Source organism: Myotis myotis, unplaced genomic scaffold, assembly GCF_014108235.1.
Source record: "Myotis myotis isolate mMyoMyo1 unplaced genomic scaffold, mMyoMyo1.p scaffold_m19_p_8, whole genome shotgun sequence".
NCBI lineage: Eukaryota > Metazoa > Chordata > Mammalia > Chiroptera > Vespertilionidae > Myotis > Myotis myotis.
The window spans coordinates 10,284,434-10,298,650 of NW_023416390.1; the positions used below are offsets into that span (position 1 = coordinate 10,284,434).

Sequence of the window (14,217 nt, forward strand, 5' to 3'; positions counted from 1 at the left end):
GATCTCTTTTTCTTCTAGCAAAAGTGATTTTTACTTAAGTTACTGATTTAAACTGTAAAAAGAAACCCTCCAGAAAACCTACAATACCTGAGCTAATAATATCATGTAACACAATTCAATTATTAAAACATATCTTGGTGTCTCCTCTATACAGATGGTCCCCAACTTACGATTTTTTGACTTTATGATGGTCCAACAGTGATGATATGGGTGCAGAAGCTGTACAGTTCAACCTTGAACAAATGGGTTTGAGCTTCTCGAGTCCAATTACACACGAATCTTTTTCAATAAATGTGTACAGTATTATAAATATATTTCCTCATGATTTTCTTCATGATTTTTTTCTCTAGCTTGCTTTTATTATAAGAATACAGTATAACCCTGGCCAGTTTGGCTCAGTGGATAGAGCGTCAGCCTGCGGACCGAGGAGTCCCAGGTTCAGGGCATGTACCTTGGTTGCAGGCTCCTCCCCAGCCTGGGCCCTGGTCAGGGCTCCTGCAGGAGGGAACCAATCAATGTGTTTCTCTCACATCAATGTTTCTCTCTGTCTTTCTCTCTCTCTTCCATTCTCTCTAAAAATCAGTGGAAAAATATCCTCAGGTGAGGATTAACAAAAACAAACACACACAAAATAAATAAATAAAGGTGATTACGTAAATATTTTTTAAAAAAAGAATACAGTATATAATACAGATAGACTACAAAATAATCCCTGTGTTGTTCAAGGGTCAACTGTACTTCAAAATTTGAATTTTGATCTTTTCCCAAGCTAGTGATATGCAGTACAATACTCTCATGATGCTGGGCAGCAGCAACAAGCTGTAGCTCCCCGTCAGCAAGGCGAACATGAGGGTTAAGTGTACTGTGTTGCCACGTTTAAGATAGGCTATAATAAGCCATGACTTTGAATAGATTAGGTGTATTAAATGCATTTTTGACTTATGATATTTTCAACTAATGATGAGTTTATTGGGACACAACCCCATTTTAAGGAGCATCTATATATTAATTCCAAGTACACTTATTTTTTTAAATCTATTTTGTTAATAATGATAATGGGTAACATTTACTGAACATTTTTAGGCATCATGTTAAGCGCTTTATGTAGGTCATCTTATTTCATCTTCATGGGGTAGGCACTGTAATAGTCCCATTTTTCTAAGGGACATAACTTGTTCTTGGTCCCATAGTCAAACAGTGATGGAGCCCGAATTTGAATCTAGAAAGGTTAAAGGAATTTGTTATTGATCTAACTCATAAAGGCCAGAATCTGTGAGAATCTGGTATTCCTAAATTAAACAGACTTCTATATGATTATTTAAAAGAGAAAATCCCTTAATACTGAAAGCATAGAATGCAATTAGCAGTTATAGGTAGTACTATGTATAAATTAATACTTAAAATAAAGTATTGCCCTAGCCGGGTGCTCAGTGGTTAGAGCAGACCAAGGATGGAAGGGTCTTAGGTCAAGGGCATATACTTCAGCTGCAGACTCAATCCCCAGCCCCAGCCAGGGTGTGTGCGGGAGGCAACTGATAGATGTGTCTCTCTCACATAGATGTTTCTCTCTCTGTCCCTCTCCCTCCCTCCCACTCTCTCTAAAAATCAATGGAAAAAATATCCTCAAGCCCTAGCTGGTTTGGCTCAGTGGATAGAGCGTTGGACTGCAGACTGGAAGGCCCCGGGTTCAATTTCGGTCAAGGGCACATGCTCGGGTTGCAGGCTCGATCCCCCAGTGGGGGGCCTGCAGGAGGCAGCCGGTCACTTCCTCTCTGAAATCAATAAAAATATATTAAAAAACAAAACTCACAAATGAATAATAACTGCTACTTTAAAAATATATATATATATCCTCAGGTGAGGATAACAAAAACAAAACAAAAAGATAATTAATAGTAAATTTAACATATGGCTAAACATTCGTGGTTACAAACAAGGAAATTTCATAGTGATCACCAAGATGCACTTGCCTTTATTACATACACTGTTAAGCCATAAAGATAAATGAATGACATATAAAGCATTGTATTTACTACAATAACATACAAACCTGTCTTTGACAGTATGATTCTTTGAGTTTCTTGAGATGTGTTGTCATTTTCACTTTGAAGTGAATCTCACTGCTATCCTAAGGAGATACAAGAAAAAAATTACCCTTCTTTGTGTAAATTACTACCTTTACTTGAAACAAATAGTTTAATTACACAAATAGAAGCAAACCTTGTCACCTGTATTTTCCCACCAAAGTATTTTTTATTATTCATAACAGGTGTTATTAAAACACTCTAATCATTACTCTATACCCATTTCCAAATAAACTTAATATAACAAACATAAAGACAATGTCTTGAGTTTTTAAGTTAGCAATGTAAGTAAAAGCATGTATATCAAAGAATACATTCCTTCATAATTGCATGTCCATCCTATATATGTAAAATAAAAGCTGAATTATTACAAACCCCTCCTCAAAACAACTCAAAACAAAAAGTACCTCCCCCGACAACTGAAGTCACTGAACTATACACTCTAAAATGGATTTTATGGTACGTGAATTAAATCTTTAAAATTTTTCAGAATAAGAAATCACAGTAAATGAGAATATGAACATGTAATCAACAGAATATAAACATAGACCAAAAATTACAGCTCACTGATAATCAGAGAAATGTAAAATAAACAAAACATCTTTACCACCTGGCCATGTGGCTCAGTGGTTGAATGTTTACGAACCAGGTCACAGTTCCTTCTTCCTTCCTCTCTGAAATCAATAAAAATATTTTTTTTTTTTAAATAGAAGCCTGGCCCACATGTCCCAGTGGTTCAGAGTCAACCTATGAACCAGAAGGTCATGGCTCGATTCTAATCAGGGCATATGCCCAGGTTGCAGGCTCGATCACCAGGACGGAAAGCGTGCAAGAGGCAGCTGACCAATGATTCTCTCTCATCATTGATGTTTCTCTCCTCTCTCTCTTTCTCTCTCTCCCCCCCCACCCCCCCTTCCTCTCTGAAATCAATAAAATAGTTTTTTGGTTTTTTTTAATTTTTTAAATATATTTTATTGAGTTTTTACAGAGAGGAAGGGAGAGGGATAGAGAGTTAGAAACATCGATGAGCGAGAGACATCGATCAGCTGCCTCCTGCACGCCCCCTACCTGGGATGTGCCCGCAGCCAAGGTACATGCCCTTGACCAGAATCGAACCTGGGACCCTTGAGTCCGCAGGCCGACGCTCTATCCACTGAGCCAGACCGGTTAGGGCAATAAAATAGTTTTTAAAAAAGAAGACGACAAGAACCAAAGTCTTGTTGTCTTGCCAGTCAGAATTTTTCCTGTGTCAGAAATTATTCACATATTCAAGGAGAGTCAACAAAGAAAAATAACGAAACTCACCTGTCCAATGACTTTGAGTTTAATGTATTCTCCTTCCTTCTTATCCCCCAAGTCCTCAGTTGAAGGTTTTGCCTCCTGAAAGAAAAGTACTTTTAAAGATAAAAGTTCCTACATGCTACTTTCATTACTTACTTATGAGTACCCATTACTTTAGCTCAGGGTACAAAATAAGCACTTGAGAATACAAACAACATGTATTTTCTTGGCTAGTCAATTAAGCAAAAATATCCTAAGTCAATTACTGGCCCAAACACAAGTTTACTAGAAATCAAGAAAGAGGTCTGTTATCATATCCTGCAGTAGCTTGGAAATTTTCACTTGGCCACCAAATTATCCACTTATTTAAATATATACTCCATTATTCGTAACAATTTCAAACTGCTAATCCACACATGATAAGAATATAACCAATGATACTGTATTTTACAAGTAAAATCACAAGGCCATCACCTGTGTATCTCAGGCTGGTAATAACTTAAAACTAGTAAGTTTTCTTTTTTTTTTTTTTAATTAAATCTTTATTGTTCAGTTTATTACACTGGTTCCTCTTTTTTCCCCCCATAACTCCCCTCCACCCAGTTCCCACCCCACCCTCCGCCCTCACTCCCCACCCACTGTCCTCATCCATAGGTGCACGATTATTATCCAATCTCTTCCCGCACCCCCCACACCCCTCCTCCCCCCCCCCCCGCAAGAATAGTCAGTCCATTCCCTTTCTATGTCCCTGATTCTATTATAATCACCAGTTCATTCTGTTCATCAGATTATTTATTCACTTGATTTTAGATTCACTTGTTGATAAGATGTGTATTTGATGTTCATAACTTGTATCTTTACCTTTTTCTTCTTCTTCCTCTTCTTAAAGAATACCTTTCAGCATTTCATATAATACTGGTTTGGTGGTGATGAACTCCTTTAGCTTTTTCTTATCTGTGAAGCTCTTTATCTGACCTTCAATTCTGAATGATAGCTTTGGTTGTAGGTTCTTGCTATTCATCACTTTGAATATTTCTTGCCACTCCCTTCTGGCTTGCAAAATTTCTATTGAGAAATCAGCTGACAGTCATATGGGTACTCCATTGTAGGTAACTGACTTTCGTTCTCTTGCTGCTTTTAGGATTCTCTCTTTGTCTTTTGCTCTTGGCATTTTAATTATGATGTGTCTTGGTGTGGTCCTCTTTGGGTTCCTTTTGTTTGGGGTTCTCTGAGCTTCCTGGACTTGTAAGTCTATTTCTTTCACCCAGTAGGGGAAGTTGTCTGTCATTATTTCTTCAAATAGGTTTTCAATATCTTGCTCTCTCTCTTCTTCTGGCACCCCTATAATTCGGATGTTGGTGCGCTTGAAGCTGTCCCAGAGGCTCCTTACACTATCTTTGTATTTTTGTATTCTTTTTTCATTTTGCTTTTCTGGTTGGGTGTTTTTTGCTTCTTCGTATTTCAAATCTTTGACTTGATTCTTGCGATCCTCTGGTCTGCTGTTGGGAGTCTGTATAATATTCTTTATTTCAGTCAGTGTATGCTTAATTTCTAGTTGGACCTTTATCACAACATCGAGGGTCTCACTAGATTTCTTGAGGGTCTCATTAAGTTTATCGGCGGTTTCTAGAAAATTCTTGAAAAACCTTAAAAGTGTGGTTTTGAACTCTATATCCAGTAGTTTGCTTTCCTCCATTTCTGTCATTTGTGTCCTGTTTCTTTGTCTCCGCATTTTTTATGCTTCGCTGTGTTGATAGAGTGGCTCTGTGCTAAGTGTCCTATAGGGCCCAGTGGCTCAGCCTCCCCAATTACCTGAGGTAGACACTCTTGGTGCACCTTTGTGCACAGTCTTGTTGTAGTTAAGCCTTGATTGTTGTAGGTATCACTGGGAGGAATTGACCTCCAGGCCAATTGGCTGTGAGAATCAGCTGTGTCTACAGTGGGAGAACTTCTATGCTGAAGACACCCTTCTGGGGCAAGACTTGCTTCAGTGGGGCTTTGGTGCTCACTGAGTCTGCCCCCTGAGTGTGTCCCTTATGGATCTGAGGAGTTGTAATTGGATGGTCCCACTCTGACCACTGGGTACACTGGCTCTTGGATCTAAGGAAGTGCTAATCTAGCCTCTGCCTGAGGCTACCCAGCAGAAGCCAGCTGTAAAACAATGCACGTTGCCCTGGGGCCTTGGGGCAGCTGCAGTTTGTTAAGTAATTTTCAGGTTACAAAGGGCCGGGCCTTTCATATGCAAAAGCCTCTGTGCCCAGCCTGAGCAGGGCTGGGTCCCAGGGGATCAACAGGGCGGGTGGAGCGAGCAGTTTGGCTGCTCTCAGTCCTGCCTTCAGAGGTCCTGGCAATCGCTGCGAGTGCCTCCGAGAGAAAGCTGCCCTCGAGTTACGACCAATGCCAGACAGTCCCGTTTCTCCCGTATGAGTCTGGGTCCCCAGAGACTCGCCTGGAACTGGAGCTTAGAGCCTGAGACTCCCTCCCGATTGAAAAAGACGATCGTGTCCTCAGCCGCCAGCCCTCTCCGCATGCACCTCCGCACCTTTGTATTTTATTTCTGCACTGCACATCCTCTGAGTCTCAGTGTGCTTTTCTCTTTCCTTCTAGTTGTAGAATTTCCACTCAGCCAGCCTTCCTGTGGTTCTGGATGATGTTCGTTCCGTCTTTTAGCTGTATTTTTGAAGTGGTTGTGCGAGGCAGCAATCTCCGGTGTTTACCTATGCCGCCATCTTGGTTTCTCTGTAAATTTTCTTTAACATTCAAAATTTAACTGAACCTATTAAACTAGAAGTAGCTTTTAACATGAAGATACAGGTTAGTGTCTAGGGAAATACTTAGATAACAGAATTGACTTCATTAGTGTGAATCCTTCCTTGCCTCTTTGCATTCTGCAGAACTTTCAACATTTGCTGACTACTGCATATTACAGCAGCAGGCAAAATTAACCTTGTTTAGTGAGACAGTATTTCACCTGAAAACTAGAAGACTGTCTTAAATATAGTCTCACCACCACATTTCTATGAATCTGTATTCCTAGAAAACAGCTGCTTTTTCCTTTAAGTATCTACAGAGGGCAAGGACAGCTTATTCCATGCAGTGAAGAGCAACAAAGCCCCGAGTTCTCTTTTACTACTGGGAGGAGTGTTAGTAAAGAAGCTTTGTGTAAGTGAGCACAAAGAAGAACCCAGCCCCAGCCCCAGCCCCAGCCCCAGCAGAAGTCAGTCAGCACAATAGGGAGCATTTTGCTCCAGTATTTCCTAGATAAGGTAGCTACAGAGGCTGCTCAGGACAAGATTTCTTTCCCCGCCATCGTCCACAGGCTTCAGAACTCTTTCTACAGCACAGCTGCTCTTATTGTGTAACTACCCCGATCAAAAAGTATTAGTAGCTTCCAGTACTTTAAGGTATAGAATTAAACCCCACAGCCCCGCATTGAGTTCCTCCACTGCCAAGCTCAACTCTCTTTTTTCTCTTACCACTTTCTTTACAAACCCAAGGAGTCGGTTACATTGGACTCTTTATTTACTGTTCCCCAAAAACGCCCCTCAGCATTTCTCCACCTTTCACCCTTTGAGGTTTCTGTTTCCTTTACCAGGAATATATATATATCTTCCCTCAGCCTCTCTTGAAATCATCTCAGGGAAATGCACCCCTCATCATCTGAAGTCCAGTATTTAAAAAACACTCTGAGGGCCAAAACCGGTTTGGCTCAGTGGATAGAGCGTCGGCCTGCAGACTGAAGGGTCCCGGGTTTGATTCCGGTCAAGGGCATGTACCTTGGTTGCGGGCACATCCCCAGTAGGGAGTGTGCAGGAGGGAGCTGGTCGATGTTTCTCTCTCATCGATGTTTCTAACTCTCTATCTCTCTCCTTTCCTGTCTGTAAAAACTCAATAAAATATATTTTAAAAAAATAAAATAAAATAAATAAAAAACACTCTGAGAAACCAAAGCATGCCTCAACCTTCCAAATGGGATTAATATTTTCCTTTAATGCTCTCATTTGCAACCTATTCATATCTTTTATACCATTTATTCTCAATTAAAAATAGTGCCCCTTCAATCGGCTTCTCTACTTTTTGTCCTCATCTTTTTCACCAAACTTCATACAAGAGTACAGCGGGGCCTTGACTTACGAGTTTAATTCGTTCGGAGACCGAGCTCGTTAAGCAGCTCGTTAACTCAAATTACTCTGTCAACTCAATGCAAAAAATCGGCCAAGAGACAGCTGGTATCTCAAAAAACTCATTAGTCAGGACACTCGTAAGGCAAGGCCCCACTGTACTCAACAAGAGAAGACAACCCAATTAAAAGATGGGCAGAGGACCTGAATAGACACTTCTCCAAAGAGGACATACATATGGCCAAGAGACATGAAAAAAATGTTCAACGTTCCTCGTTATCAGAGAAATGCAAACTAAAATGATAATGGCTACCATTAATAAATCAACAAACAGTGCTGGTGAGGATGTGGAGAAAAAGGAAGCTAGTACACTGCTGCTGGAATGTAGACTGGTACAACCACTATGGAAAAGTGTGGAGTTTCCTGAAAAAAATAAAAACAGCCCTGGCTGGTTTGGCTCAGTAGATAAAGCGTTAGCCTCCAGACTGAGGGGTCCCAGGTTCGATTCCAGTCAAGGGCACATACCCGGGTTAGGGGGTGTGCAGGAGGCAGCCAATCAATGATTCTCTCTCAGCACTGATGTTTATGTTTCTGTCTCTGTCTCTCTCTCCCTCTCCCTTCCTCTCTGAAGTCAGTAAGAATATATTAAAAAATAAATAAATAAAAATAAAAATGGGCCCTAGCCAGTTTGGCTCAGTGGATAGAGTGTCAGCCTGTGGACTGAAGAGTTCCGGATTCGATTCTGGTCAAGGGCACTGCCTAGGTTGCAGGCTCTATCCCCAGTGCGGGGTGTGCAGGAGGCAACCAATCAATGACTCTCTTCCATCGTTATGTTTCTCTCTCTTTCCCTCTCTCCCTTCCTCTCTGAAATCAATAAAAACATAAAAAATTAAAAATGGAACTATTTGGCCCACTTCTAGGAATATATCCTAAGAAGCCAGAAACACTGATCAGAAAGAATATACGCACCCCGATGTTTCTAGCAGTATTATTTACAATAGCTAAGATCTGGAAATAGCCCTAGTACCATCAGTAGATGAATGGATTAAACACTGTGGTACATTTACACAATGGAATGCTATGCAGCTGTAAAAAAGACGGTTCTCATGGTAACTGGTTTGGCTCAGTGGATAGAGCGTTGGCCTGCGGACTGAAAGGTCCCAGGTTTGATTCCGGTCAAGGGCATGTACCTTGGTTGCAGGCACATCTCCAGTAGGGAGTGTGCAGGAGGCAGTTGATCGATGTTTCTCTCTCATCGATGTTTCTAACTCTCTATCCCTCTCCCTTCCTCTCTGTAAAAAAAAAAAGGTTCTCTTACCTTCTGAGACAGCATGAAGGGGCTGAAGAGTATTGTGCTAAGTGAAATAAGTCAGTTAGAGAAAGACAAGTATCACATTATCTCACTTATATTTAGAATCTAATGAATAAAATAAACTGATGAACAAAAAAGATCCAGAGACAATGAAGATCCATAGACTGACTTATTTCAAAGAAAAGGGCTGGGGGCTGGGGGAAGAGATTAACTAATGACCCTATATACATATATGTAGAGCTCATGGACAGACATAGTATGGGGGAGGCCTGGAGAGGATATGGGAGCTGGATGGAGGGGCTCAATGGGGGTAAAGGAGGGACATCTGTAACATTTTCAACAGTAAAGAAAAATGTTAAAAAAAATAGAGTATTCAGTACTTGCTTTCTCTACTTTCTCTCTCAACCCACTGTAATCTGGCTTATCCCTCACCATTCCACTTGACATTGCTCTCACCAACATTACTAGTTCAACTCCTTATTGCTAAATATAATGGATAATTTCAAATCTCATCTTTAACTCCCTAACATAACAAACATGTCTTCCTTGATGACTTCCTTCCTTGAAAATTCTCCACCTTTGGCCTCTAAGATTCCATTCTCTCCTCCTCTTGGCCATTTCCTTAAATGCTGGTGCTCCTGTGGATTCCATGTCTTCAATTCCATGCTTTTTTTTGGTCTCCCTGGATGGCCCATGATTCCAACTACCTCTAAGACACAGGCATACCTCGTCCTATGGCACTTTCTAGATGTTCTTTTTTATAAATTGAAGGTAAAACCTTCCACCAGCAAAAAGATTACAAGTTATTTTACTTCAGTTGTGTGGGACAAAACTGGCACTATCTCTAACATGTGCCTGTACTAATAACTGTTATTCTCTCCAACCTGACAATTTTCTGAGTTTAACTCATTTATAAAAGTGCTTGACTAGCTCCACTTTGGATGTCCCATGGTTACATCACTGCTGTTACTTTTAACTCCAGCTCCTGAAAACCAAAATCAAAGGAAAATTCTACAACTCCCTCTGGATTCACAATTGCAATAAATTACTACCATACATTCAATTGCACACAACAGAAACTTGGAGGTTCTCTCTTAAATCTCACACTTATTCATCATTCTGACAATTCTTACTGGCTCTCAAGTCTATCCCATTCTCTCCAAGCCATTGCCTTTCTTCAGGCACTCATTGTTGCCCATTAACATTACTGCAACAGCATACCAGGCATACGGTCTTGCTCCCTCCAATTAATTCTCCAAACTACCACTAAAGCCATCACTCTAAAACGTAATCCAATCTGCCCAGAAATCTCAGGGTTAAATTCAAACTCCTTAGCTGACACACGTTGGTCCCTCCAGTGATGGTCTGTCTAGCAATACAGCCTTATTCTCCTCTCTCTCTTGCTAATACTATCCTTTGCTCTAGCCATACTGAACTATCTACAATTTCTTGAACATGGCACACTCTACCTTATCTCTGCTATCTCTGTACATACTAATTCCCTCTGCTTGGAATGCTCTTTCCTATGCTAGTCCCCTTTCAAGACCACTCAGGCATCACTTCTTCAAAATTATGTCCCTGCTCACTTGCCTAAATGTTCTCACACTACTTACTTTTATCCTTTATAACCACATATTTAAATATCTGTATCTCCCAGCAGATTCTATTGGTATGCCTTACTCTTCTTGATATTTCTAGTCAAATGCAGTGCCAAGAACTTTGAAGATATTCAATGTGCTTGTTAAATAAACTAATGTTTTCTGTGACCATTTTGAATGTCCTATCTTCCTTACAAGTCTACAAGGAGAGAATCCAAGTTTTTTCATCTTTATAATCTCTACTAGAGGCCTGGTGCACAAAATTCCTGCATGGGTAGGATCCCTAGGCCTGGCTGGCAATCAGGGCCAATCTGTGGGGCAACTGGCTGGGCAATCGGGGGGCCCCCACTGGCACCCGCCTTGACTGGCCTGGGGTTTGCGGGCTGGGGGCAGCTCCTGCGTTGAGTGTCTGCCCCCTGGTGGTCAGTGCACGTCACAGCGACCAGTTGTTCAGCCGTTAAGTCGATTTGCATATTAGGCTTTTATTATATAGGATAGTGTCAGGCAAACGCTAGGCAATTCTTTAATGTTGTTGAATTAAGCTGATTACTATTTTCTGTACCAATCTTACTAATGCTTCATACTTCTACTGTACACACTAGTCAGTCCAAACAAAAATTCTTTCAGTTTTTTATATTCACCATTGGGTAAGAGAAAATTCACTTCAATTTCGTAAGCATATGTAAATGCTATGATTTGAAATTTCCAAAAGTGTGCTGCCAATTTCCCTAGTCACTCCACTTTGGTGATCTCTTCCCAACTCTGAAGCACTGTAACAATGTGTCTGTGCCCCTTGCTTAATAGCCCCATGCTTGCCTAATGCTGTATTCCAACTTTTCATGTGCTTTTTTTCTTTTGATGGACTAGTCTGGAAAATGAGGTGATCTTGGACAAAAACACCAAGTCTGTCTCCAGTAATCTCAGTGTCTTTTGTATGATGCCTTTCTCCCTCCCCCCTGTAAGAAAGCAGCCAGTGCAGAATGGTATGGCACACGAGTTACAAAACAGTGAAAGCATTCAGCACTGGGTCTGGGGCACTAGGTCATCAGAGAAAAGAGAATCCCGGAGAGCTCTGGTCGGTTTGGCTGTAAAAAATACACAGCCCCAGAGCAGAAGAAACTGGTAATGGAAGGAAAAGTACATGTATATGCAAGATCAAAGAGAAGAACTAGAAACCTCCACATTTTCAGATATGTGCCATCCACAGAATGAATCATGGTAACTGGAATGATGAAGGAATTTATCAGACACTACCCACTATCAACTCTTCTTTCCAAGACATAGATGGAGCCTGACTGGCGTGGCTCAGTGGTTGAGCATCAACCTATGAATCAGGAGGTCATGGTTCGATTCCCAGTCCAGGAATGTACCCGGCTTGCAGGCTCAATCCCCAGTATGGGTGGTGCAGAAGGCATCCAATTATTGATTCTCGCTCATCATTAATGTTTCTATTTCTATCTCTCTCCATTCCTCTCTAAAATCAATAAAAAGTATATTTAATTTTAAAAAATACATAGATGGAACAACTTGGAAATAGAAGACATCTAGGGTCTGAAAAGAAAACTAGACTGGAGAGGATGGAAGACACAGCAATCTTCATTTACAAATGTTCAAAATTCATGAGAAGGATTTTATTGTGCAATTTCAAAGTCAAAAGAACAAGAACTCTGCTTAAAAGCATTCTGGCAATTAGAATGTTGACAATTCAAACAACTGGAGAGAGAGAGCATCAAATTTAACTACCCCCAATCTGTCACTGACCCTTCCAATTGTACAAGGATTGTTCATTCTTCTGAAACAGGGGTGGTTTGGGGGAAAACCCAAAAACCTAGAATACATTTACTCTTATTTGATGGCATTAACAGATGTTTGTTTTTTTAAGTCTTTTGTAAAAATGTTTTCATTGAAACTAGATAAAGGGAAAGAGAGAGAGAAAAAAAAACCAATCAGTTGCCTCCAGTACACACACCACAATCTAGGATCTAACCCACAACCTGGGTATGTGCCCTGACCAGGAATCGAACTGGCGACCTTTTATTGCATGGGATGACACTCAACCAACTGAGCCACACCAGCCAGGACAGATCTGTTCATTTCTCAAGGTGTGACAATAGTACCCTGGTTATGTTAAAAGAAAAAGTCATTTATCTCATACTTCAGTGGATATATCACAATTCTAAAAACACAAAAATACATATATACTTTCATTTTTATGCTCCATATATTCACACTTGATGAGACACTACTAGAGATTTACAATGAAACTGACCAGATTTAGCTCCATAGCCTCAATGTTTAGTAAAGTTGTCAAGATACTGGATCTTCTGGAAATTTGCATGCAATCCTAGAACAGTGGTTAAATGCTAGATATGCACAGCCAACTTCTCAGGAACTAAAAATTATAGCTGAACTGGTTTTGTAAAACCTCCTCTTGGAGCCTAGACTATGGATCTATGCAAAACCTGGAACAAGTTTGTTTCAGTGTATCCAAAAGTACCAGCAAACAGATTTAGAGGTGTGGCAGACTTTGTTAATCACCTATCTGATATCCATTTCTCCTTCTTTCTTACAAAGGGAAGCCTAAATCTGGCCAGCTAAAAAACATACTTCTCACCCTAGCCAGTTTGGTTCAGTGGACAATGTCGAACTGAAGGGTGGCGGATTTGATTCCGGTCAAGAGCACTTACCTCAGTTGCAGGCTCGATCCCTGGCCCTGGTCAGGTCGCCTGTGAGAAGCAACCAATCGATGTGCCTCTCTCATATCGATGTTTCTCTCTCTGTCTCTCTCCCCCTCCCTCCCTTCCACTCTTTCTAAAAAAAATCTATGGAAAAATATCTCCGGGTGAAGATTAACAAAAAAACAAAACAAACATATTTCTCAGCTTCTCTGATGCAGTGCTGGCCAATGATATATAAGATGACATATTTTTTCCTTTTACTCCTTCCCTTTCTCTTGCCTGGAACAAAGATACAAAATAACTTTTTTTGCTACTGCAAGGAGATAAACATGAAAGTGAACATCTGTTAAGGATAAAGAAGAAAGTAGTATGAAGGTATTGTGGAACTGCCTTACCAGTCCTGAACTACTTAAGTCTAGACTTTATGTTCCATGAGAAAAATAAGCTGCATATTTGTTTAACCTAATACATCAGACTTTCTGTTATTCAGTTCAAAAGCAGTTTGAACTGACAGAGAAGGTGCTGTAAATAAATACCATTTGGCTTATGTTAAAAATAGGTCCTAAAGCCCTGGCCGGAGTGGCCCAGTTGGTAGGAGCGTAGTCTTGTACACAGAAAGGTTCAATTCCCAGTCAAGGCACATACCTAGGTAGCAGGTTCGATCCCTGGCCCCAATGGGGGTGTGTGTGGGAGGCAAGAGATCAATATTTTTCTCACATCCATGTTTCTCTCTCCCTCTCTCTCTCTCTGCCCCTTCCCCTTTCTCTAACAACAACAAGAAAATCAGTAAAAATGTGCTCCCATGAGGATTAAGAAAAACTTTAAAAAATATATACAGGTCCTAGAAAACTACCTCAAATGTGCATCAAAAGCAGAATGATAAGTAAATCATGGTACAGTCACAAAATAGAATGCAATGTAATAATGAGTTTAACAACATACAAATCTCCAAACAATCCTGAGCAAAAGAAGCCAGACACAGAAGTGCATACTGTATGATTCCACTTACATCTACACTAATAAAAGAGAAAGATGCAAATTGACTGTACCTTCACAACACCCACTGAGTAGCCAATCAGGAGTACGCAAATTAACCCAACAAAGATGGTGGGTTAATTTGCATACACAGGTGCTGAGCAGAGG

The 14,217-nt window shown here is 40.5% G+C and overlaps 1 protein-coding gene across 3 annotated transcripts in view; it reads right to left on the bottom strand.

Moving 5' to 3' along the window:
• Positions 1–14,217, bottom strand: part of SUMO1 (small ubiquitin like modifier 1) — a 30,077-nt gene that overhangs the window by 7,213 nt on the left and 8,647 nt on the right. Inside the window, exons 1-3 of one of the 3 annotated variants that reach the window (XM_036319522.1) lie at positions 4,133–4,299; positions 3,390–3,464; positions 2,051–2,123 (exon numbers count right to left, since the gene is read on the bottom strand). In XM_036319522.1, coding sequence (XP_036175415.1) covers positions 2,051–2,123; positions 3,390–3,464; positions 4,133–4,149 — 165 coding nt within the window. In that variant the 5' untranslated portion in view covers positions 4,150–4,299. Of the gene's footprint in view, positions 1–945; positions 1,220–2,050; positions 2,129–3,389; positions 3,465–4,132; positions 4,300–14,217 lie in introns of those variants that run through there. The other 2 variants (XM_036319523.1, XM_036319521.1) reach the window with 2 other exon arrangements.